Source organism: Leptopilina heterotoma, unplaced genomic scaffold (assembly GCF_015476425.1).
Source record: "Leptopilina heterotoma isolate Lh14 unplaced genomic scaffold, ASM1547642v1 Lhet_95, whole genome shotgun sequence".
Lineage (NCBI taxonomy): Eukaryota > Metazoa > Arthropoda > Insecta > Hymenoptera > Figitidae > Leptopilina > Leptopilina heterotoma.
The window spans coordinates 1585972-1611775 of NW_025111202.1; the positions used below are offsets into that span (position 1 = coordinate 1585972).

Genomic DNA, 25804 nt, shown 5'->3' on the forward strand with positions numbered 1-25804 from the left:
TCTTGCCTATCCACAAAGCACTAGTCAGAAACTCTTGTCACAAGCCTGACAAACTTTATCGTTTCTGTTATAACATTGTAATCAAATTTGATATACCTGAAAAGGCAAGTAAGCAAGCGAGCGAGCGGGAGGGAGGGAGAAGAGCATTGATTAAATTTCTATCGTGATTCTATAATCATAGGCGGGTTAAAATCGGAATTTTAGAAATGTTTCTTTTAATAAAAATTCACATCATTTGGTTCTTTAAATTGCTTTAACTTTAATATTCTTCGGAGAGTTTTCTTTCCAGAGGTCATTTGAAATTTAAAGGAAACAAGTATCGATTCTAGGCAATCGATTTATTGGTATAGACATCAATCTGCCTTTCCTGCGAAAGTAACCGCCTCCTTGGGGGACGCGATATTTGGCGGAAATTACGAAACCGTTTGCTATTCCATGTCTCTACATTGATCTCACAACCACGACCACGACCACGACCACAACCTCATTCCGGTTACAAAGCAACTCAAGATTTTTACCTCTTCAAAGTTAATTCAACTAAAACTTTGCTGTGCACAAAACTTTCTTAGAACAACTATCCTCACAAAGTAATAAATGTATCAATGATACAATATTAATGAAGGATTGACTGTTTTAAATTCAGAGAGTAGTAACTTAATGAGTATGACAAAATAAGTAGAAAATAATCAAGAAAAGACAATCTTTAACTTACCTTATTTAAAAATTTCTGCTTAATTGTACAAAACTAAAGTGTAACTCAAAGATTTATGTAGGTAAGATTCTTTCGAAAATAGTTAAAGAAGCGTAGAAATGCACCACAAAACATGATTTTAAATTAAGATATTATTGGCAATAATGAAAGGAGATGAACTGAAGATGGAATTGTAAAAAGGAAATTTCGATAGTGGAATAATTTATAGGTCTATTATGCATATAACATATACATATACTTAGGTGTAGAAGCTTTCTTGCTGAAACACATGGATTAGTATCGATTATTCGAGCAAGCCCCAGCAAACCCTTGTCAGATTCAATGTACTCGCAACGCAAATTCACTACCACTTGTTCCTTGTTAAGTTTCTCCTTGTAAAATAATATTGGAGTAAAAAGTAAATTGGTGTTCAACAATTGTTACATTGTAAATTTTCATAAAGTCTGCAATAAAGATGAATTGTGAAAAGCAGTCGATAATTTCGAAAATCGAAACACACTCAAATAAAATACGAGTCTTTGAAAAAGAAAAGGAAGAAGAAGTTAAATTGTTTTTCATGACAGAAATTTTATTGTCGTTCTGAAAGTGGAAGAATTTATGAAAATAAAAATTTTTCTCCCTCTGCCTTGCCATCTACAAGTGCAATAAAAATGTTGAACGTACACTATTTACTCGTTCATTGGATATCTGATACGCTCTCGTAAAAATCCCTGCTTTCGTAAATTTGATTAAAATCTACAATGTAGGTGAAGAAACCTATCTTCCAACAACTCCGAGTGGTATTATTGGAATCGATCGTGGCGATGAGTTTAAAAGAGGCGTCGACTCACGTGACTTGTGTTTCTTCCTCCCATAGTGAGTTTCCATAGCGACACATTTGCAAAGTGTCGACAAACATAGCATCAATGCACAAAAAATATTCTTTTCGCATGAATTTATTGTAGAGAAATTATTCATTGTCAGTAATCTCGTGAAAACAATTTTAATTCACATACAAAAATGATATGTGCATTATGATAAACAAAACATTCAACTTATTAATTCGCATTGTTGCTTTTTTCTCAACGTTTCTGTATTCATAAGCGGAGAAAATTCTAGGGGATGAGTCTAGGCTACTTCATGACACCCTGCAGCGTATTCAAGTGACTCATTTAATTAGAACCACCCCCAAGTGAATAAAAACCTTTTCAAGAGACGTGTGCGTATTTTTCCTCGGGAAGAAAGCTCCATTATTTTTGTAAAGCCCTGCTCACTTTTTTTGCTTTTGCAACCTATTTCTTCTTTCCTATTTGGTTTATAGTCAGAAAAAGAAATTTTATTTATTTTCCGAAAATGAAGAAATATTCACATTTTGGTTGGTTAAAAAAATCTAGTCTGCTTGTATATTGTTTCAATTTTGGTTGATGCACAGAATCAATATTTGAGGGGTATATGTTTTTATAAAAAGTGAACTTTTTCTATAGAATTCGCAAGTACAAAAGAGCTTTTATCAATAACGAAAATAGACAATGCCGCATAATTTCAACAGGGGGAAAATAAAGGCATTTCGATTTAAAAGTGAAATTCGGTTTGCTAGATGCACCTATACGCGTATATTCAGTTTGGTTATTAAAACTAAATAATTCGAGTTTACCTTTTTGAAACATCTCTCTTGCATTATTAATGGTCGAAATTAATCTTTTAAGTTTCTACAATCTTCATGAAATATTTATTAATGGAAATGCTTTCCATTAATTTCAACGTTTTTCACTCGAAATTTACAATTTCGGAAATATATTTACCATGCACATTTTTTAATGAAATTTCCCTTTTGTAGAGATTAGAGTTTCAAAGAGAGATTGAAAAAGTGGTCAGAAAATATTGAAATATTTAATTGGACAAATAGTGGATTTGAAGGATTTTAAGATGAAGCTTTGAGTCAAAGTTGAGGGTGTGAGTCGAAGGTCGACGGATGCATGGCTATACGAACTTGTGCGATCCGCATCTCGTTTACCGAGCAAACTGTTTTACTAATTGAACCAGGAGTGGCCAAAGGGGAACTCTTAATGCCTTAAGCACCGACAATATTTGCGACATCGAGTGGAATCGACGATAATTATACTCAACCAACGACTTTTGTCGCTCTGATGGTCTACTCATGCACGATTCATATGCATTATAAGTCCCCCGCGATCACAATCGAGCACGAACTTTTAGACGTGTGCGATTAAATTTTCCAAGCTTTATTATACTCGATCGACTTAATTATTTCATAACATTAACATTAAATCTTAAATTATTATTTCTCATCAAACTTTCAAACTACACTGCAAAAATAGGTGGCTTTTTTGATATCTTAAAATAAGATGTAACATGGATGTAACATGGAAAAATAGTATCTGTTTTCTAAAGCATCTTACTGATATTTAAGATGCTTTATACGTTTTAGTTTCTGTTTCTGTTACAATAATATGTTTAGCGATAAGTTACTTGAGAATCGTAAGATGCCCATAGTTAACCTCAAAACTTTTTGCCCTTAAATTAAGATACTTCTTTTTGCAGTGTAAACGCAGAATGTTCAGAATGTTTACTTTGATTTCAAGGGGAAATTTATAATTGGCGATTGTTTTGAGTCATCATTTTTAGAATCAGAATATTCTTTAGAGTCAGGGAAAAAGTAAAAATTTTGTCCGGAAATCACGGAAAACAAAAATTTTGTGTCAATCCTGTAAATACTAAATAAACATTTCTGAAAATTAATTGTTAGTGAAAAGCAGTTATTGAGGATCTAATACTTTTAGTTTTTGTCAGTATATCTATTTCACATATTTCGTCAACTTATTTCTTGGCAAAATTGATTTTTCATCAGTCTTTTTACTGCCAGTTTTACGAGGCAATGCGTTACTCCTCAAAAATATCGTAAATCATCAAAATGTTTTTACGATAACACCAATAAAATATCTAATCTATTATATACCCACAGAGCGTATTTATTATTTTTATGCATTTAAATAGAGGAAATTTTATTTTGCACTTTGAAAAATTGTCCAAATTATCAAGAGTAATAGTTTCTGAATAGAATTGTAGTATTTCTTATCATTATTATTAAAAGTACATATGTATGCATATATTTTTAACCGTGAAACATTTTTGTATCACATTTTATTCTTTTGTATTTATGGTCTCTAAAGAGAAATGATAGGGGTGCGTAAGTGGAGAAGAACTATCTTCCACGCATGCATTAGATTTAATAGGATAATGAAACGTGAATCACGAATGTACGATGGACGTTTATGTTTTTATTGCAGGCCGCTCAATTGAACGACTCTGCTCAGATCACGATGTACCAAGAAACATTCTGTGAGAAGCAAAACTAATTCAACGTGTTATGTGCCCACAAGAAATATGCTTGCAAGCACAATCTTAAATTAATTGTATTTTTAATTAATATTCACCTAATAATTGTAATGCTCTTTTTCCTCCAAGAAACGAATAGAGAAAATAATAATTAATTTCCTGTGACATATTTCACACATTTATGTCCTATAAATCCGAGAATGCTAAACTCATATTTGCTTTGTATATAAAGGACTCTGCCAGCAAAGTTAGAGATCACTTTCAGAGTGTTACTATTAAATGCTGCGAAACGAGGTAGTTTCTATGACGTCGAGTGAAACTATAAAAATGTTCGTCAAATCAATATAACTTTGACTTTGAGTAAATTGTTTAGAAAAGAAGTGACTCAAATTAAAAATTAATTTCACTTTTCTATAGTGATAGAGATCAAATTTCCATTGTATAATAGAGATATAATAAAAATTCATTTGTTGGTTTCTTTCAAGACAGAGGCAACTAGGATACATTTGCACTGGGAAAAAAGTCATATTATTGCAGAGAGTTGGTACCTTGGATGAAGCTTTAATTTTTAATTTAATTTTTGCAACTCTGACGGGGGCTTATAAGCGTCTCATTATTCATCTACTCGCTGCGAATGTAAATCCCAAAGAGCTTCCACTAGGTTTTGAAAACAGCAACCTCATGAAATTTCGGTCGTCGCGCAATCATTTGAAATTAATATTTCCTTAGAAATTTAACACGGAAAATTAAATAATTTATAGCTACTAATTTCTTACCAAATTTTCTCCGCATTAACGTGCGCGCAGTGGAATTATCACACTCTTGCGAATAATATTTACCACTCACCGTTCATTTATTCTCAATAAAGTTTTCCTTTTTATCTTCGCAGACTTTTTTCCCTTTCATTGGTATCAAATTTTGATGAGATGATGAATTTAAAACACTTTTTCAGTCCGCGTGAGTTAATTATTATTTTTATTTTATATACGTTAAAATTAACGTTTCTAATTATACATTTTTGCCTCGAGGTATACTTTATTTTTAATTTGAAACTTGGTATGAATGTAACACTGTCTTCCACTTTTATGGAGTAGAATTTAATTACAAAATAATGGAAAAGAATAGTTACTAAAAAGAATTATTTTGTTGCAGATCTTTTTAGAAATGCAGCAGAGGCTGGACCTCTTGACATTGTGAAACTTCGAAAAGGGGAAAAAATCTTAAACATTTCTCCACAACTGCCGGCGAACACATCAGAAGATCCCTACATCCTGCAGGTAACGATGCAGGATGTGTCTTCTTCCACTACTTTCAAGGTTTATTTTCAAGGTTTACCATGTATTTAAGAATGAAGCTTTTTATTTAACGTCCCTTAAAGTTACTTTCAGTGTATATTATTTAGTTCAAGTTTTAAAAAATACTTCTTCTGTTTCAATTATTGTCACATTTGTCTGGGTTTATTTTTATTCTTTTTTTTATTTTAATTTTTATTCTGGTGATCATGTCTCTCTATATCTTATATCTCTCATTTTCTCTAATTATAAATAAACCTTTGAATATAATCAATGTCTCGATTATACTAATTACAAATAAAACAATGATTTAATCATCATTTTATTCTCTATATAATATCTCATTTGCAACTGAACATTTATCGCTCGAAATTTTAATTGCGTCGAATTGAAGAAAATTGAAATAACTGTTTTAGTTTAAAGTTTAAAGATTTAGAAGAATTAAGGTGTTTAAAGGAAGATAATGAAAATTTGTAAATGCATGAACAAAAAGTTTTGAACGTTCAAATGAACCAAGTATTTTTTGTTAAAAATAGTTTCATAGATTATTGATTACAATTCAAATTAAAAACTCAAATTTTACATTTAGAAACATTATAATTAATTTGCTTAATAGTGACGCAAAATTATAGTAATAAAAATTTAATTTGAAGAAGAAATAAATAAATTTCGTTCATTTGAACGTTCAAAACTTTAACCTCCTGTAAATGCCAACAAATCAAAGTGTCAATCAAGACATGATAATGATACATATATTTACCTTTCGAGGTTGACGAGAGCAAACTTGAAGAAATAAATAATAATGTGGGAACAAATATTTGTATAAAATAAATTAGTATCAATATAATAAAGTCATTTGCTATTTGAAAAGATTAATAAAAAAGTACAATAAAGGATTATTATTTTAACTTGTACAATTTCTTGCACTGAATTCCATTTCCTTTCAATTGTTGTATTTGAAAAATTGGAAATTCTTTTTGTAAAGGTTGTGGGAGCTCATCCTAGTACTTCCGGAATGATTGACATAGATGTGTGCTCTTTGGAAAGGCGAGTGTCAGTCTTGGAGCAAGAACATCGAGAAGCGGCCTCGTCGAGAGCATGTATCACGCTTAGTGAACTTCAAGCACAAGTCAATGCCATAAAGCAAAAGTTGGAAACAATTGAGCATCTCAGTTGGTTAGGTAAGTTTACCAAGGCTTTCACAAAATTTATTACTTTAGAAAACAAAGGTGTTTTTTCGTACAATTGTACTACTTTCCATTTCAAATTTAATTATACTTTTTTTGCTTTTTTTCTATTTATATATGGAATGAATTTTCAAAATTTCCGGAAAATGTGCATATGGAAAATTTGTGAATTTAAATTTGAAAGGTATTTAATCCTATTATCCGAGCTGTATACATAAACCAATTTATATAATAACGAATGGATTAAATTAAACACGCTTCTTCAGTGTAATGAAAAAAAAACTTTAATTTCTTCTCAAAACTGAATGATTTTTCTGTCAACCCTGATAAATATGATCACATGAGAATGACGTATATATGAACGAATAAATATCAGCTCCTTGGCAGAATGCGCACGCTGCTGAATAAATATTTGTCCTTGCAAACGCAGTTTTGCTCTATTCCTATCTTTGGAGCTTTCGTCTAAATTCTCAATATTTTAAAAGCTAAAGGAAGGCATCCTCGAACTTGACGCCGGAATTTTCCATCTCTTTTCAGATTAACAGTCTAATTTCAAACTCAGACCTTCGGAGATTCTTCATTTTTTTCGGAGCATTCACAAAAATTTACAAAATTATATTTTTCTTACTTTATACATATCAAAACCACTTCTTTATTTTCAATAAAAAGAGCTTTCAATTACATTTATATATGAAATAATATTCAAAAATAATTATTTCCTTAGAAAGATTCTTTCTTTTTCACATATAAAAGTAATCATATAAGAGTAACTTGATTTTAATTAACTTTTCAATAAAAAGTAAATTGGCCTTCTGATGTCATTTAGAATCATAAAAGGTTTAATTAAGAACTACTTTTAATTTTCATATAATCACTTTTATTCCCTTTTTAATTACTTTCACAAGAAAGTTTTGTCTTATTGCAATTTCAAATTTATTTTAATTTTAATTGTACCTCACAAAAATAATAAAATACAATTATCTTCACTTCGCATAAACTATTTATTCCGTAAATATTAAAAATAAACGAATGGAATTTGCATTTGCAATTCAAAGGATGCGTAAATTTTTGCAATACTTTATATTTCACCAATATGGTATATACTTGTTTGCATTGAATTATAGTCAATGTGTTTTGCCTGTGAAAATTAATTACATCTTTGGAATGAAGGAATGCTTTCATGGCTTTATAATAAAGTGTGAAAATTTCTTATCAAGTTAATTATTTAACGTTCATTAGGAAATTTCTTTACAGAATTTTATTTACAAATCTTATTTTTCTTTTGTTGGAAAATTAATTAACGCGAGAATATTATTAACTTATTATTATTATATAATAAATTAAATTATAAAACAAAGCTTTTCGATTTTTGCGTTTAAGTAAAATAGTCCTTTATAGTAAAAATTAATTTCATAAGATTGCGTTGATTGAAAGCTTTTTAAACTCGAATAATTAAATTTGAAAGCGTTAAAGCTTCATTGCGGAACTTTTGTTCTAGCTTTTAATTAGGTGATTCAGTAATATCGACTTTTTCATTGACGATGAATTTAATTGTCTTCTCTTTTAAAAGAAATATTGAAATTTTCGTGTAGTTCTTCTTAAATCAAAATCCCTTTTTACTGCACTTTTCTTACATTATCAAACGATTTTTCAATCTCCTTTTTGTTCGCAGGCTTCCACAAGCAACTTCCGGAACCCATTTCATCGGAAGCATGTCGCAGATTGCAATACCGACGTAAAAGTGATAGCGTGAAACGTAAAGTACGAGAAAAATTCTTCAACATGTGGTGAGTGGTACTCTCTAAATTTCAATTAGTAAAACTTGACTAATTGTCACTAGTTGCTGTAGTTGCTGTAGTGAAAATTGATTTTCACTATTTAAATAAATAAATAGTTCTTTTTTTAATAAGAGTCTTTTGTATGGTTAAAGAGTGTCTTTATTGAACTCAAAAAGGTCTAGATCAATATAATCCACACGGATCGTAAAAAAATTCTTGAAAGCTTAATTTTCAGGCGTGTGTTATTACAATAGTGTTAGGAACTCTTAAACTGATTTTATCTTCTTATAAGTAGAAAACGGTTGTTTAATATTTCAAGCAAGATTCAAACTTTTCTCTTTTTTGCAATGAAACATGTTATTAGTTGCAAAAAAGGAAATTTAACAAGCAAATGTTGCAATTTTTTAATTCTGGTACAAACTATATAATAAGTATTGATTTTTCCAAGTAACTATCTATTCAAATATTCATATAGAAAAGATGCTTTTGATTCTATAAAAATGACATGCATTTTTTGTAGGTAACAGGAGATTATAAAAATTCTACATATATATACTGTCATCTTTTGTTGAAATTATTAAAACTCAAAATGTTTTGTATGCTTTGAGCGGATATAGAGAGGAAGCTTTTGATCTTAATATCAAAAACTGCGCCATATATTTTTTGTTGGGAACAGCGGCAGGAGTATAAAAAGTGTCATTTTCAATTTCCGTCAAATCCGAAGAGCATTTCCAAATCGTAATATTTCTCGCCTCATATCTCTAAATAATAACGAAATAATGGGAAAAAAATGCATTTTTTTTCTATGTTGACTTGTGTGTTTCTGCAGTCATAAAAAGAGTGCTTTTGTGAAAAGATATTTTTTTCTCTTTTAGTAAATGAAGAAAGAATGATTTATAAAGCTTACAGAGAGAAGCCGATTAAATTATTGTTGTCACGCCGCAAAATTGCCTTGCAGTTTCGTCGTTTAATATTGAAGATGAGCTTACCTTCTTCAAGCCACGAATCTCTCTCCAAAGCACGTTAGGTCACCATTTAAGTCAAGCCTGTTTAAATATTGACACCTCTATAAATCCTTTAGTAAATATAAAAGCAAAATTATCTCATTTATTTTTAAAATTATTTTTAATATACTCATGCATTTTATTACATGCCTTTCTATCTAGAATTATAAAATTAAATTATTATATTTACATATTTTGAAAATAAAAACAAAATTAAAATGTGTACAAACAAAAAATATAGAATAGAAACTATTGTCTTGAAATAATGCCATAATCTTAAGTTAATAATAATTATTTTACATAATGGATTTGATGCGCCTTTGGTTATTATGCGGGAATAATTTATTAACTGGAGTTAGGGTGAATAACTAGGTTTCATGATAATCACATTTATTAAGAGCTTGTCTCTCTGTTTCCTGTTTGATATTATTATCATCTGGTAATTTCACGAATAAATTCAAAGAGATCCACTTGTCTTGATAAAATCTTTAAACAGTTTAAACTAAAATTTCAAGGTAGAATTAATTTTTGTCATCACTGGCAAATTTCATCTCGCACCTAATGGAAAATTTATTTATCGTGCTAAATAATATCAGAATGTCTCAATATCGAATCGATTAAGAAAGAAGTACTTTTCCTTATTTCTGAAAAAATTTAATAATGTTCAGTAAAAAAAGATGTCTGGAATTCATTCTTCATATTAAATATTTGAAAAAGTCTCCGTTGCGTGTCACTGTATTGACCACGGGCTAAAGGGTGAATTATTATTCGAGCTTTGTCTTCTGCTCTCTAGGGAGAATAATAGAATGGAAGTAGCTTTCGAGTCTAATATGTAATTACAGTTCATCTAATTAACTTAGAAAAAGTCTATTTAAAAGTTAAACATTTTCATAAAATTAATAACCAATTTTCTCCTAAATGTGGACTGCTAAGAATACAACTTTTTCTCATGATTTACAATGTTTGCATTTTTATTTCAGAAGATTAAGCAGGTACATTTTAGTATGAATAAATATTTTTGTTTGAGAAGATGGAAGAGGAAAACTAGATCAGTACACGAAAAGCATAATGCTATCTTACTTTATATAGTTTATATAGAGCCAGTATTCGAAGCTGTGTCATGAATTATTAAAGAGACGGAAACGTCCGTCCATCTGGACGAATTTATAAAGTATTTGTCATTTTTATTTTTCTTCTGGATTTCTCGAAGCGTCTTCCATATAGAAAAAAGGACGAATTAAAAATCCTTTGATGTTTGAATTATACGGAACTTTTGGCACCATACATTCAAATTTGTCTCTCGATAATTTGGATCTATGCCAAGTTCTATAATATGTACCTGCGAACGGTAAAAACATTACAAAAAATAAACATTTTCGAGTAAAATTAGATTTTTGACATTTGACAGTTTTTAAAATTAGATTATTTTTGATTAGTGTAATTGACATGACAGGGCAAACAAGATCCACATTATATTTTATCAGAGAACTTTAATTCCGCAATAGCTGATAGAATCTCAAACCATGTAAAGTGAAATAATCCATTAAAGGAGAATATTTTTTGCTATAGCAAAATTTTAATGAGGTTTATCTTTCACGTGGTATATACCATTAATGTTATGAAAGTTTAAATAGTTGATTTGATAAATTTTGCATTCAACGTACAAATCGCTAAGTTAAATTGATATGTCCCAATTTGATTTCGATAACGAGTTTTAGAAAGTAAGTTTCAAATTCTATATTGATACAGAATTTAATATTCTTTAATAAAAGTTTGTGAATTTCTTTTTATATTGAAAATTCTGATTGTGAAATTTTTTCCTCCATAGAGTATTTGAAAATGATGGTTTATAAATTTCATTAGTAGGTATATGCGTCATGTGTGTAAAAGTTTCAAGTATTTTCTTAAAAGCAGTCATAAAGAATCCAACAATTTCTATCATTATATTGACAAGTTTGAACATATATTGATTATACTCCAATGAATGAAGTGCCCCTTCGATATTCGAAGTTCCTTTGCATGCCAACTCATTAGCATTTCAACAGAGTTGAGTAATTAACACATACTGACAAACTGACGTTCGATTAATCTGAGGAAACCTCCTCGATAATACAGCATCATAAAGGAGAAAATTGACATGTTACAAACGTTTGCAAGTGTCTATTGAAAAAAACTACACTTAACATTTTAATAACTAATTTATACTTTTAAACCATTGCACCTCTTTTACATTAAAAAGAAAAAGTCTTTTGAACATTGCCAAAATTTTGACCTAGTTAAATTTGAAAAAAATCAGGAAAATTGTTGGTTCGTTTGAGCGGCGACAGCGAAATTATTTAAATATGCGTGCGCGAAGAAATATTTTTACAGAAAGTAAAGGTGGCAGTGCGTCATCATTGCTTGAAGGATTAAATGTAAATGGAGCCATTAAATATGTCACTAATCTTCAAGTTCCGCTTTGCTTCTTACTTTTATTTTTCATCCCGACCCTCATCAAATATGTTTCTATGCAAAATCCCAGCTTAGAATAAGAGCATCAAGGGAAATTTTGCATTCAAGCAATTTACCAGTAAAAGCTTTCTTTCCCTCTCCGGCGCAATAGCCATGAAACCTCATCAAGGAAAGCTATCTCTTCTCTGTTATCATTTTCAAGCTCTTATATAAAAAATTCCATATAGGTATCAGTAATCTTTAATTTAATTAAAATATCACATAATTGTCTTATATTATAAATAATATTTTTGTGCACTTTGCTCTATGGATAAACAAAGGGATTCCCATTTTTCCCGTCAGTAGTATTTCAGAAGCTTTTAAAACAAAAAACTATATTAAAAGGCTTATTAATAAAATAGGTTGGCTATAAAAGCTGCTTTAATTATGAAATGTTGTTTTAAAAGCAAAATCCAGCTTCGCGATGTTTATTCGACAACCAATATTTTATAAATGTTTTGCAAATGCGTATAAATAAGAGAAATATTTAAATATGCAAAGAAATAAAGAATTAAATGACTCGCAATTGTAGAATTTTTTTCAAAGAATAATTTACAGTCTTGAAATGTTAGGGTTTGATTGAAATTACAATACTCAAAGAAGAAAGAGACTCGACAGAATTATGCAAATTTTTATGAAAAGGGTAAAGATGCTTTATGGAAATGTAGATGAGGGTGAAAATCGAAATTGCCTGGAAAATATAACTCATCGTATAATTTGAATAAGCTCTCGTAAGCTCTTTTCTGGTATGATTTCCATTATAAATGTCTTATTTTTATAAATTCATTTTTCAACACCGCAGATCAGGAAATATGTCTTTATTTTTTTCCGCGTGAGAATGAACATTATTTAACAAGTTCTAATATAAAATGTGAAAAACATTTATTTTTTACAGTGACAATATTTTTCTCGTGTTTCTTTTTCACACAAGGGCTTTCTCATGCATGCATTTCAATTTCTTTTCATTCAGAAAACTATATATGATGAATTTCTCAAGAGATGTTAAAGTATAGAAGATTTCCATACACATGTATTCTAATATTTTCCATAAGTACCACTTAAATGTACCCATCTTTGTGAGGAAAGTGTGGCAAGATGGAAAGTATAGCGCGTGTTTTTATTCTATATGGCAAAGAAATGGAAAACTGACTATCATTTTTTGATTCATCGTCGAGGAAACTCGTGTGGCTCGTGTGCTTGAATAAACGAGGAATAATAGCCTATTAAGAAGAATGTGTTTTACTGAAAATTTATCAGTGGACAGTATTTTACGATCACAGGTAAAGGCGATTAAAAAAGGAAAAGAAAATAATTTAATTCATTGACAACAATTTACCAGGGTGTTTTAAAAAAGCTAGTTATGCATTTGTAGGACCAAAGTGATAAATAATTTCTAGGATATTCATTCACACTGAGCGCAGTACTAATTATCGGTTGTTTTAGGGATACTTCAGAAATATGGTAGGTTCAACTCTTCACCGCTAATTGGCAATTCCTATTTGGTGCATTCATTAAATTGTGGTCTATTGAAATATTTACCTTGTCAAGCTTATGCAGTTATATTCATGTGTGACATAGAGAAATAGAGTTTACATGACAGAGGCTTAACAGCATTTGGAGGCACAGCAGATGTTTTTGTTTTATTATTAATAAGATAATGCCTATAGCAGTCATTTCGTTTCGCTAAAGAATTGTTTTATTTTAAACTGTTGTTTAAAAGATGTTTAACATAGTTTCTTGATGAACAATTTTATTTTTCGCTTGAAAAGTATTTTTTCCTTCAATTATTGATCACAAATATTGTGAACTTTACTGACGTTAAATAGTTTATTGAATATTGTTTGTATAGGCTTTGTACATACATTTAATTTAAAAAAATGATTAAACTTTAAAAACTTGAAAAAAATGAATTCAGGCATTAATAGAGTTTATAAATGAAAGACTTTTTTGACGAATTTTATTCTCTTTGCAAATAGACTGAGACTTTAAATTTTAAGTACCTGTCCAGAAGATTAAGGACCTTAGATTGAGTTCACTCAAGCCAACTGTTCAAATGAAATTTTCAAATGAAGCTCGTTTTACTTTTTTTGCTTTTTACTTTCATCTCGTTTGAGATTTATAGAAAGACCTACCTTCACTTCCAAGTTTAAAGAAAATTCACGTGATGTATTTTGCAAATTTCAATAGACTTGATTTTCCAAGAAAATTCCATGTCAAATTGAAATTACTTATCCGTTTTTTTATATATGAGGTTGGTACGTACGTGTAAATTGTATACAACGAGAATTGAAAAATATGCAGCGACTATTTATTATTTTATTGAAAAAAATGTTATTAAAAAAGTAATTAATATTTTGCAAAGAATTTTTTTCCATGAAATTGTGGATGAAAAATGGAAAATTGAAATTTTCAATATTGATTTTCAGTGACGTAGCACTTTCATCAAATGTTCGAGAATGGTTGAGATCACCATCGTTTGACGCCCAACAATGGGAGGATGAAGAATTACTTTTGATGTTGCAAACAATGTTCGTGGAACTGGAAATACTTGAAAAATTCAGTATCTCGTTGACCACTTTGAGAAATTTTCTCTATGAGGTATACAATAATTATAATGAGGTACCTTTCCACAACTTCAGGCATTGTTTTTGCGTTGCACAGATGGTAAGTTCAACTTTTAAATTAGTCTTATGATTATGTCTTTTAACCACAGTTCTTTTAAACTTTTACCATTTCAAATGAACAGCCGCTCGCTTTTAGAGTTCATTTTACAGTTACAATTAAGCTTTACGGTCTCTAAAATTTTTTACGCACTCGAAGCGCTGAAAGCATAAAAAATTTCCTCAAGTCACATAATTCATTTTCAATAGAATCTCGTGAAATCTCTCTCGGCAGTTTGGATAAAGAAGTTAATTGACAAAACGTTTCAGATGTACGCAATCGCGTGGGCGGTGGACTTGCCATCGAAGATCGGTCACCTCGAGGTTTTGGTTCTGATCGTATCGAGCATTTGTCACGACCTCGACCATCCCGGCTACAATAATATCTACCAGATAAATGCTCGCACCGAGTTGGCATTGCGTTACAACGACATCTCGCCCCTAGAGAATCACCATTGCTCGGTGGCCTTTCGCGTCCTCGAAGCTATGGAATGCAACATCCTGGCGTCCTTGGACCCAACGACCTACAGAACCGTAAGGGAAGGTATCATAAGGTGCATCCTCGCGACTGACATGGCCAGGCACAACGAGATCCTCGGGCAATTTACCGATGTCATACTGGAATTCGATTACACGAACAAAGCGCACATCAATTTGGTAACTATCTCCATCTACTTTTCAGGGAAAATACAAAATACCCATCGTCACACACACACACTTTTTCTTTATCAGAACTAAATAAAAACTCAATTCATTCAGCATTAAAAAATTAAATTAAATTAAATTAAATTAAATATTAGCAACGAAAGAAAACCAATTGCGGAGAAAGAAAATAAAAATATTCTACACAATTTACCGTAGGAAAGAAGTAAGTGTATCAGGGGTGATTGATCAGTTTCTCGTTCAAGTTCAATAGAAATAAAAGATTAATGCACACGAGTTAAGTTTCTTCGTTCGTATCAAGAGCGTGGCGCCTGGCGCTGTACATTCTTACTAAAAAGTTATTCACTCTACGGGGATAAATTCGCTTAAATAACATTCTCTTGAACCACTTTTTTTTTATTTATTGTAAAATCCACAAAGATTTTCATGACATTAATGAAATGCTAACAAATCTCAAACATTTCTTTAGCTCTCAATGGTTCTAATAAAAGTTGCGGACATTAGCAACGAGGCGCGACCAATGGAGGTGGCTGAGCCCTGGCTCGACAGTTTACTCCAGGAATTCTTCAAACAAAGTGATGCAGAAAAACTGGAAGGACTTCCGGTGACACCATTTATGGACCGTGATAAAGTAACGAAGCCTTCGTCGCAATGCAGTTTTATCGGATTGGTTCTTCTTCCACTTTTTGAAGCGCTTGGGGAACTTTTTCCGGAACTTCAGGTGAGTCGATCTTGAATATAATTTTCTATTCAAAACTTGATGTTCTTTGTGGAAAAATTTAAAAATCAAAATGAAGACTGGAAATTTCATTTCCTTGCCTCAGTATTCAATATAAAAGTTTACAGCTTTCGCACAATCAAGAAACATTTGCATTTGAGAGATAACATTTTATGTAGGCAGTAGGCGCATTGAAACGCAACTTTGTAGGTGCATCTACTTCAGTTTAATCTTTGACAGATGCAGTCTGAGAGTGATTTTAAATTATCCGCAGATAAATTCGTTTTAAAAACTAATCAAGTTGAATGAAATTGATTTATATTTTTCTAAAGTGAAACTGTCTTTTCAGGATCTCATACTATCTCCGGTACGATACGCCCTCGAGTATTACCGTCGTCTTAATGAAGCAGCGAAAGACGAGCGGCATCATCGCAAAAGCGTCGTTGATCTCGGAGAACACGTACCGTCGGCTACTTCCGGCGGAAATTCTAGTTGCTCCTCGGTTGTGAAATCAACGTCTTCTCACAGTGTTCGTTCAAAACGGTCAGGCGGCATAATTCACTCTCGCTCGAGATCAACCGACGAGGACGGAATGGAAAATCTTACAATCGAAGAGGCAGATAATCTCGAAAGTTCAGATCCGGAAACCGCGACGGAAGTTGAGGTCAGTGAGAAGACTTTAAAATTCAAAATATCAACCGAGGGCTCGATGTCGGCTTCCTCGGTTGGGAGGAAAAGTTGTCCGGGAAGTCGAAAGGGAAGTAGGGAGAAGTCTTCCCTGGATTACCATAATCACGAGTTTGCCAAAGCAATGAGGGAGCACGATCGACGGAGAAGTAAAGGAGACAATTTGAGCAGCGATTTGAGCTCGCCAATCAGCGTCAAGTCGGGCGACGACTTGCGAATCCTCGAGGAGTTCGAGAGAGACGAGACGATGCTGATTGAATCGATGAGTCCCAAGAGGGGGTCCGAGGGGAATGGAAGCGTCGCTGCGGAGTCCGTCCCGCAGAAGAATAATGTAAATAAGCGATCGATCAGCATGGGAGGCGACTCTGACATGGGAACAAATCACAAGGAAGTGATGAAGGAGGTTCGCTGCTGCCGCTGCGAGGACAAGTCGAGCTCGAATAACCAAAAGTCGTTGATGGCAAAATTGAGGAATCTCACTGATCGTTTGAGCATCAGTTTCGACACGAAGGAGCCTCCCATCTCCAAGCCGGCCAAGCACGCCACCAAGAGTTTGAACAAGAGCAATTCGCTGAGCAGTGGCTCGTCCTCGACAATGAGATGCAACAATAGCAATGTAGTTTGTAAGAAGTGCAATCTGACCAAAGCCATCAAGGAAGGCAGGGAGACGATAGTGGACCTCTCGACTGGTGATAAGAAATCAATGACCTTCCCGAAAGCGAGAAAATTTCAAGACTGCAGGAGCAAGAGCTGGAAGACTGTCTTTGCCAAGGAGAAGAGACCTTCTATATCCTTAGAAATTTTACCGGCAAGTAATATAGAGTCAGTTGCACCAAAACACAGAAGGAACCTCTCCAACCCCGAAGGTAAAAGCGCTCCAACGAAAAGCCAAAGTTCCAATAAAGAAAAAGAGCGCAATAGGAATTTTCGAGAGTTCAAGGAGATCGACGTCAGACCGAAGAAGCCCGAAATCCTTGTAGATCCAGTCAATCCTGGCAGTTCCAGTGCCGTTGATCAAGATTTAGGTAAAGTTGAAATTAGACGGAGTTCCGCGAGTATGGAGGACATATCAAAAATTACGAAACAGAGTGAAGCTGGAATTTTGAATTTATTGGAGAAAAAGAACATAGAGGACAAGCAGCACACGGGCAGTCTTGACTCCATGTTCTGCAAGGACTCAATCACAGCTTCCGTCAAGAAGCCCACCGCTTTCTCTTCTCCAGCGTCAGCAAAGAAATCATCTCCAGGATTGTTTTCCCGCTTCAAATCCGGAATGAGTATCGACGGCACAAGAAGCAGCAGCAACAGTGGCTCGCTTCACGATCAGCCGTCGCAACAAAGCGGATGGATCTCTTCATTAACTGCCAGCTTTCGCCCCAAAAGGCATATCAATGAACCAACCACGTCTTCTCATCCTGCCCTTTCTCCTAGCAATGAATAAGTTTCAAGTCTTCGACTACGTCTCCTTCCTTTCCAAGTGTTATTTTTATTCAAACAATGTCTTCCAAAATCGTCTTCTCTATTTTATGCTTTTGATATCAAAAATATTTTAGACTTGATATATTTCTTAAAAGCTGTATTAAAAAACAATATCATTCGGCTTTATAAACCACATTTTTAATTCAAGAATTTCCCGAATATAAGTATTCGCCAAATGGGGAAATTCAATATCTTAGAAACTCTCGTACACACTATTGTAAAATCTCTTATTGCAAATTCTCATCGACATATTCTTTTCTTCATATTATATATCAAATTAGCTATAGAATACTATCCTGTGATATTCCAGGACCTAAATGAAAATACTTTTAAAACACTTTAAAACTGTTTTCGAGTTTCATTTTATTATGGAGAAAAATGAAATTATAAAAAGTAAAAACGATATAATCAAAGGAGACTTTCCATCCGATTAAGTTCCAAGAACTTGCGGTGGATTATCAATGCATTTCGCTTAGAAGGAGGAACAAAAGAAATGAATTTATTAGGTATGTACTTCTGTGACTATAGACTCGAATAGCTAGAATTGATTAAGTTTGTAGAATATTTTATTTATTGTAAAAAAATCTAGTTTGTAGCTTGAACGAATAATAATTATTAATGTTGTACGTTCTATGAGTATGTATGTATATGGATATGTGTGCAATATATTCATGTACATATGTAAGCGTAAACAGCGTAAACACACCTCCAAATCGTTTATTAGAACTTAGGTATAGTTAGGAAAAGCTTATTTGTAGTAGAGCTGCCCAAAAATCCCAAAAATGTAATGATTTTCAATGTTGAGTGCAAAAAGCATTCTATGTCGAGACGGCCATTTGTAATTTAGCTTCTTGAAACTATTAACTAAAAGAAATCATTTTTCTATTACACTATATTAAAGTTTCTACTGGATCTTGAGAATTATTTTCGACTTCTGTTCTTGAAACAATCGCTCTTTTTGAAATAATGTTTCTTTTCATTACTTGTGATAAATGAACTAAATACCACATCAAATTAATTACATCTGCTTTTAAACACAGAGAAAAATATACAGTAACTTTTATTATTTACAAAGTAAAACTCAAACTGACTCTAAAATTTGCGCATTTCTTGCAACTTTTACTATTTTCGGAGAAAATGTTGACCGAAGTAAATTTTACTAATTGAATACAAAAATCTACTTCGAACGTAGCAAAATTTACTCTAAAAATAGTAAAAGTTGACAAAAATGCGCAAAAATTTTTGCTACTTTAATAAAAAAATTTCTTCAATGATCGTTAATTTAAAAATCAACTATTTTAAGGGTTGAACATGTTTTCGACGTAATGGTCAGCTTGATATGGGATGCGACGCGTTTTTTTTTTTTATAGAATTCTATATTAATGAGGGCTGTTAGGATGACTGGTGCCGAAAAAAATAGAAAAAGAGAGAGATATATTGCGGATAAAAGATATGAGTTTAATTGTGACGAACGATTATGCAGCTAGAGAAATGTTATGAATTCTGTGAGAGCAATCAATATAATCAAATAAGTTTGGGACCACATGAAATTAGTCATTTATTGTTATTGTACTTATGGTTTATTTTTCTTTTTTGTTTTCCGATCAGAAGATTCCAGATCGATCGTTCGTACCAATTTGCTTCCATATTGAAATTATGTTCTATATGCAATATTATGCTTTTTTACCTACTCTAGTCTTACGTTATTACTGTCGTCCCAATTTGCTTTGGGCATTTTGTTTTGTTCTTGTGCGATTTGTTTACTTTATTTTTCACTTTATTTTTCCAATTGATAAATTAAGTGAAAACTGATGTGATTGAAAAATTTTTGAAAACTCGTTTTCAATAAATCCGATGAATTATTGTCGTGACAATCGGCATCGACTATAGCTTAGAATTTGAAAATTAACAATAAACTCTCGACCATCTATCTATAAACGTTATACAAACTATATTTGTGCCTGATTTTTTATTTATATTTATTTAACTGTTTTTAAAAGATTTTCTGGGAGCAAAATTTGGCCTGAATGTCATGTTTCTAGTTAAATTGGTGGGCCAAATTGAAACTGCTTTGATGTCATAAAATGAATTATTCGTTGATTATTGTTAAATGTCGGTCAATTAAAACATAGTAGTTAAATCGTTGTCAACTATTATCTGTACAGTAACTGAATATAATACGTAGTACAGAGTATCTTGATTTTCATCTTCGTTTCCATTTTTGAACTCGCGCCTCTCGTACGTTTAGGATAAGAATATTGACTCGAACTCTTAAATGAAGAATCGTAATTATGTGCATAATATACAAAACTGGTTTTACCTGATGTATATGAAAGAAGTAAAAAAATTCTACGCTCGCTGGCGAGTGTTATCGTTATTATACATATGTTGTAACATAATTGTTCAGTGTTGCCAATAGTTTCTTTATTTAAAAAATTTCAGTTTATAACCTTCCGTAAATTTAATTTACCTTCAACTTTGTTACATTGCAATTTAATAAAATATGTACAATTAAACTCCAATATATTATTTACCTGCGATCACAAGAGCATTTTAAATTCATTTGTTTATTTCTGAAAAGAATTTATCTCTCAGATAAAAGTCAAGTACTCAACAGCAGTCTTATTATTATTATTATTATTATTATTAAAACAAAGAATCTAATTTATTGATATATTTTTGTATTACACAACTTTGTAATAGAAATTAAAAAGCGAATTGATGAATTTATTTATTGCAAGCTTTTTTTTATCGAATTTAGTGATTAAGTTTTAATGTTTATTTCGAGGAGGTTTTAAATAAATCAAAATATTTTGTCAGCACTGAACGGAAAATTTTCAAAAGATACCTACCGTTGATTTGATTCTAAGGTGTCGTAATATAATAATATATTATAGAAAACTAGGTTTAAGATTCTAAATTTAAACAATAGATTCAACCGTATGAAAACAGCCACGATCAAGTAGTCTTTTGTAAATGAAATAATAAACGTATACGTCAACATTTGTTGTATTCAATACCCGATACTTATTAAGTATGTATATCCATAGATTATATAGATGTAAGTATTCTACATAACATTGTTTAACCGGCTACTGTGGTAATTTTTTTCAAATCAAGATGAAGTCCACCAACTGCTGACGTCAAGAATGCTTTTGGGTCAATTTGTATTGGAACGGGAGTCTTTTTATTAATTGAAAGTTCATACTTTGAAATAATATGAATAATTCCTAATTTAGATTGCAATAGACCAAGACGTTGACCTAAAAGAATGTTCAATTTTTAATGTTTTAGATAATTTGAATTGAATGATAATTCTCATCATAATTTGAAAATTTACCAATGCATATGTGAGGTCCTTCTCCAAATGGAATATAGACGCAAGGCATTAGAGATTTTCTATTTTGTTCAGAAAATCTTTCAGGATCATAGATTTGTGGATGGGGAAAATATTGTGGATCCTGATGAAGGCCGACCATTGGCACTATAACTGGAGTTCCTTTCTCAATAACCAAATTTGTTTCAGGAATTTTATAATCTTGTATTGCAACTCTATCAAGAAATGGTAGGATTGGATAAAGTCTCAGTGTCTCCGATATCACCATATCCAAATATGGTAGGGTCATTACCTTTTCATGGAAATATTAACATTACTTAGATTATTTTAACCTTTTTTTAAAAATTGAATAAACAACTTAATACCATATCGTATGTTATTTTTCCTCCACTGGCTTTTAAAGCTTCTTCAATCTCTAACCTTAATTTATTCTGTACTTTAGTATTCACAGCCAATTCGTACAATGTAAAGGACATTGTTGTTGAGGACGTTTCAAATCCGCCGGTGAAAAAAATTGCAGCTTGTGATACTAAATTATCACCATCAAATTCTGCAGTTAACATTATAATAATTGATAATGAAAAATAATATAATAATATAATCGCAGACTAAAAATGTTAAACTTACTAAATCCGTTATATTGTTCAGGATCTTTCTCACAGTTTTGTCTTAACTCAATTAGAAGATCAATGAGATCATTTCTCTTTGTTCCAGATTTTATTCTCTCGTTTATTGTATCCCAAAAAGCATTCCTTAAGAAAACAGTACTTTCTTTTGAAAAAAGTTGAAAACCTAAGGTAGAGACTAATTCAGGCATAAAAAATATTGTTGTAAATTCAATGTTACGTCGAATATTGTATGTAAAAATGTGTCTTCCACATTTTCTGAATTCTGCATCCGGATTGTTTAGAGAATTTACTTTTAATCCATAAGCCGTTGTACCAATCATATCTGTGGTAAACTTGGCGCACACTTCTTTCATTTCCAATGTACCAACAGTTCCTACATTATATAATAATTACTAATTAAATACTTTTACCATTATACTAAATTTACTAATTATATTTAATAATTTCTTTATATGATTTCATTCTTCACTAATAAAATTCATTATCTCACCTTCTGGTACCTCTGATGCTAAATGCATATCAAGATCTTTTCCAACTTCTTCCATTAACAAAAACATTTTCTTTAGTCTGCCCGATGTAAAAATTGGTGTTAACTTTGCTCGAACCGTTTTCCAATCCGGATTCTTTATCATAAAAAGATTGGAATTTCCAATTTTGTCACTTTCACTAGCTCGAGAGAATCTATCATTAAAATAATTAAAGTCCTTTATCAAAACCCGTTTGATAATTTCTGGATCTCGAAGAAGTAAAGTGGGCTTATCAAAAATATACATTCCAACATATGGAAGGCCTTTGCCCTCATCATAAATTTGTTTAAATAATAATCCGGGTGATATTTTCATCAACAAACAATCGCCGAAATTGCCCGCAAACGGTGTGGGCTTTAATTCCACAATGCCTTTTTTCTTCCAATGTTTAAATTTTCTAGTCATGTACATATAAATCGCCACTATTGTCGTAATAATTGTTACTATCAGAAGAATCAAAATGTTTGTCAAAACTGCCATTTTTTTTCACCACAGATTCTAATTATTATAAAATAAATGTTCTTTTTATTTTTGTCTCTCTCTTTTAAAATTTTTAAGATTATTTATATTTAAGTTTATTCTTTTATAAAAATAAATTATAAAGAAATGTAAAGTTTCTTTGCGAAATGCTGAAGTAAAACTGACTAAAAGAAATACACTTACTTAAGTATTTATTGAATAAGAAAAACGTTATTAATGATAAATAATGTTTAAAAAAATTATATGTAACCTACATGACAGACAAAAAATTTTTTTATTAGTAACAATTTAGCATTCGCTTTTTTATAAAATTCATTTTTTAATGATAAAATTAGTATGTGCGAAAAGATGACGTGATTTAACGTCATTTGAAATTGCTATTCGTGATATATTTTAAGGCAGGATAGGATATCTCTTCAGAGAATCCACAGTATATGTATTTATAATAAAAAAAGCTACAACATAGTTGAGAGCTGTTAGTTTTCAGAGTAGTAATTATTATTGTTTACGATATGCTTCTTAGAAAGAAATTTAAAAGAATTAAACAGGTACTTAAAATCTCATTTATAATAATTATAAAAACTAATGTAAAAATAAGTCTAGTCGTGTAAAGAAATAGCCCGAGTGAACCGCAGCAAACTTCACTTTGCCGATAGTTAACCCTTTAGAAATGTCAAAGCAAATAAATAATAAATGAAAAATTTCGTTTAACTTCTGCAATGTCACGTTGTTATAATAACCGACATTAATATCCGACAAGGTATGTTATTACTTTATTTACGACTAAACATGTACATATATCCTCTATAGGTACATACTTTAAAAATCAGTTTTATTGTTAAGTAATTGATTAATTGATCTGTTAAATTATTAAAATTACCTATATATTAAAATGTATATTTTTTCCTAAAAAGTATTTATGGATTTTGAACATTTATAGAACTCTACGCAGGTGTAAGAGAGTGTCATTTTCTCATAGGAGCCACCTATAAGTTTTATTAAAGATTTTTGAAGGATCCTACATTATTGTTCTTTCGAATATAAAAAATTTCTAAATTATATAAAGCTGATAAGATGAATTCTTCCATGATTTAAAATTCAAGTTTAGTTACTGAAGGTAACCTGTACCGAACGAAGTGGATAAGACGTTTCACCGCAAGCCTCTAGGTGGCGCAAACAATATATTCCGAATCGATTTTCGAGTTTAAAGAACCTTTCAAACAGTTTCAGTGTTCTTTTATTCCAATATTGTTTCTAAACATTAATTAATGAATTAAATATTTAATATATTAAATTTTCTAAAAACTATATAATACTAGCTACTTATTCATTAAATACCTTTTTTATTAAATATTGTAAGTAAATAAAAAAAGCATCTTCTGGTTATAGAAGACGAATAAAACGTATACATCCGGATAAATAGTTTTGAATATTAGTGAAAGATTGATTCAATATTCTCCAGTTGTTTTACATATAAATGTATATACAATAGTTTCTTAATCTGAAAGAGTGATGAATTTTTTATTGAATACCAATCAGAAATCAACTTTAAGCTACCTTGTGACATTTTATTCTTTAGTAAAATTTTCTCTGCTTCAAATAATCAGATTAAAGAAGAGTACATTAAAGAGGACTATTTTAAATAAAAAATTTGTTAACTTAATATTAAATTTTCTTTTACTGTGGGAATCAATTTTGAAATGAGGATGGCTATGCTTATTTTAGGATTCGAGATTAGGCAATAATTCAATTAGTTCACGGGAAGATTTAGCAGACTGGACTGATGTACGTGCATGGGATGCATAAATTAGAAGAACAATGCTGGACGCACCACTCATGTCCAGTATAATGTAAAAAGGGTAACATTTACCCAGTATAATATAACTGAATCATATGTTTCCTTCTCATAGCCTCCTAAACAATTAGAAGGGGTTTCGGACAGTCAAGTTTGGTAAGACCTCCGTATATTATATATCAACTTAACTGACATTAATATTACATTACAATATAAAATTTAAATATAACATACTCTCAAGAAATGAAAGAAAGTAATCTAATAATGGGAGGAGGAATTTCTCTTCTATTCTCACATTTTTTACGAAAACAATTTATTTTTTTTTTTGAAAGGTTTGGAAATTGCATGTGACGCGATCCGAAGAAAGGTACCTAAAAATTTTAGAAGTCTTCGTTATATCTAAAATAGCAGTTAATAAACACTGATTTTATTTTTAAACAGAAACTTTTAATGAGGGTAAAAATAACACAAAACAGTTTTCTTCATAGTGTGCCTATAAATAAAATTAACTTATGTGATCAGTTTGCTTTGGGTACAACAATCCATAAAAGGGATGAAATGGTCTGAGAACATGTAATATTTTAGAAAAAGTAAAATACGAGCCTTGTATAAAGGCTGGTAAGATCGTAAAAAGTAGTATGTAATATGCTGGACGAATTAAGAACAGGAAGTAAAAATAAAAACCGGTGCGGCCCGTGCCTGGGTCTGTCGGTCACTTTCAGGATCGTCAGTACAATGTGGGGTTAGGTTAGGGTTAGGTTTCTCGGACAGTGACCAGGTCATCCCTTGGGTCAGTGATGTCCGACCGATGACCCTGCCCGTCCATTCATACAATTATAAATGCATTAAACCTACCCTCTATCTTTGGAAATCACATTTAAATCAGCGAGAAAGATATTTAAATCGAGCAAGTTACATGTTTTATTGCGTGTATTTTCTGTTATAAATTTTGATGGCACCCTTTCGCCTCAAGGACTTGAAACGGTCAGTTCCGGTTCAGAATATGGGCACACCGATCACAGTGAAAAAG

At 31.3% G+C, this 25804-nt stretch overlaps 2 protein-coding genes across 6 annotated transcripts in view; one reads left to right on the plus strand and one right to left on the minus strand.

Annotated features, from left to right (window-relative positions):
• LOC122512136 overlaps positions 1–21007 on the plus strand; it is a 68602-nt gene extending 47595 nt beyond the window's left edge. For 3 of the 5 annotated variants that reach the window (XM_043627811.1, XM_043627810.1, XM_043627812.1), the window contains 7 exons: positions 5201–5364; positions 6326–6521; positions 8200–8314; positions 14226–14463; positions 14730–15116; positions 15592–15843; positions 16190–21007. In XM_043627811.1, the coding sequence (XP_043483746.1) occupies positions 5201–5364; positions 6326–6521; positions 8200–8314; positions 14226–14463; positions 14730–15116; positions 15592–15843; positions 16190–17968 (3131 nt within the window). In that variant the 3' untranslated portion in view covers positions 17969–21007. Of the gene's footprint in view, positions 1–5200; positions 5378–6325; positions 6522–8199; positions 8315–14225; positions 14464–14729; positions 15117–15591; positions 15844–16189 lie in introns of those variants that run through there. The other 2 variants (XM_043627813.1, XM_043627814.1) reach the window with 2 other exon arrangements.
• An 82-nt stretch (positions 21008–21089) lies between these two features.
• On the minus strand, positions 21090–23128 carry LOC122512139 (cytochrome P450 6k1-like). The gene is made up of 5 exons (XM_043627818.1): positions 22463–23128; positions 21971–22345; positions 21709–21893; positions 21347–21635; positions 21090–21269 (listed from the first exon to the last, which is right to left on the minus strand). The coding sequence occupies exons 1-5, from the start codon at positions 22977–22979 to the stop codon at positions 21091–21093; spliced, it is 1545 nt and encodes a 514-aa protein (XP_043483753.1). The 5' UTR covers positions 22980–23128; the 3' UTR covers position 21090.
• Positions 23129–25804: the final 2676 nt, after the last annotated feature.

Coding starts and splice junctions, on each gene's coding strand:
- LOC122512139 (XM_043627818.1), bottom strand. CDS start 22,979: ATGGCAGTTTTGACAAACATTTTGATTCTTCTGATAGTAACAATTATT. Junction 22,346..22,462: donor AGCATCAGAGGTACCAGAAG/GTGAGATAATGA, acceptor TATATAATGTAG/GAACTGTTGGTACATTGGAA. Junction 21,270..21,346: donor AGGACCTCACATATGCATTG/GTAAATTTTCAA, acceptor ACATTCTTTTAG/GTCAACGTCTTGGTCTATTG.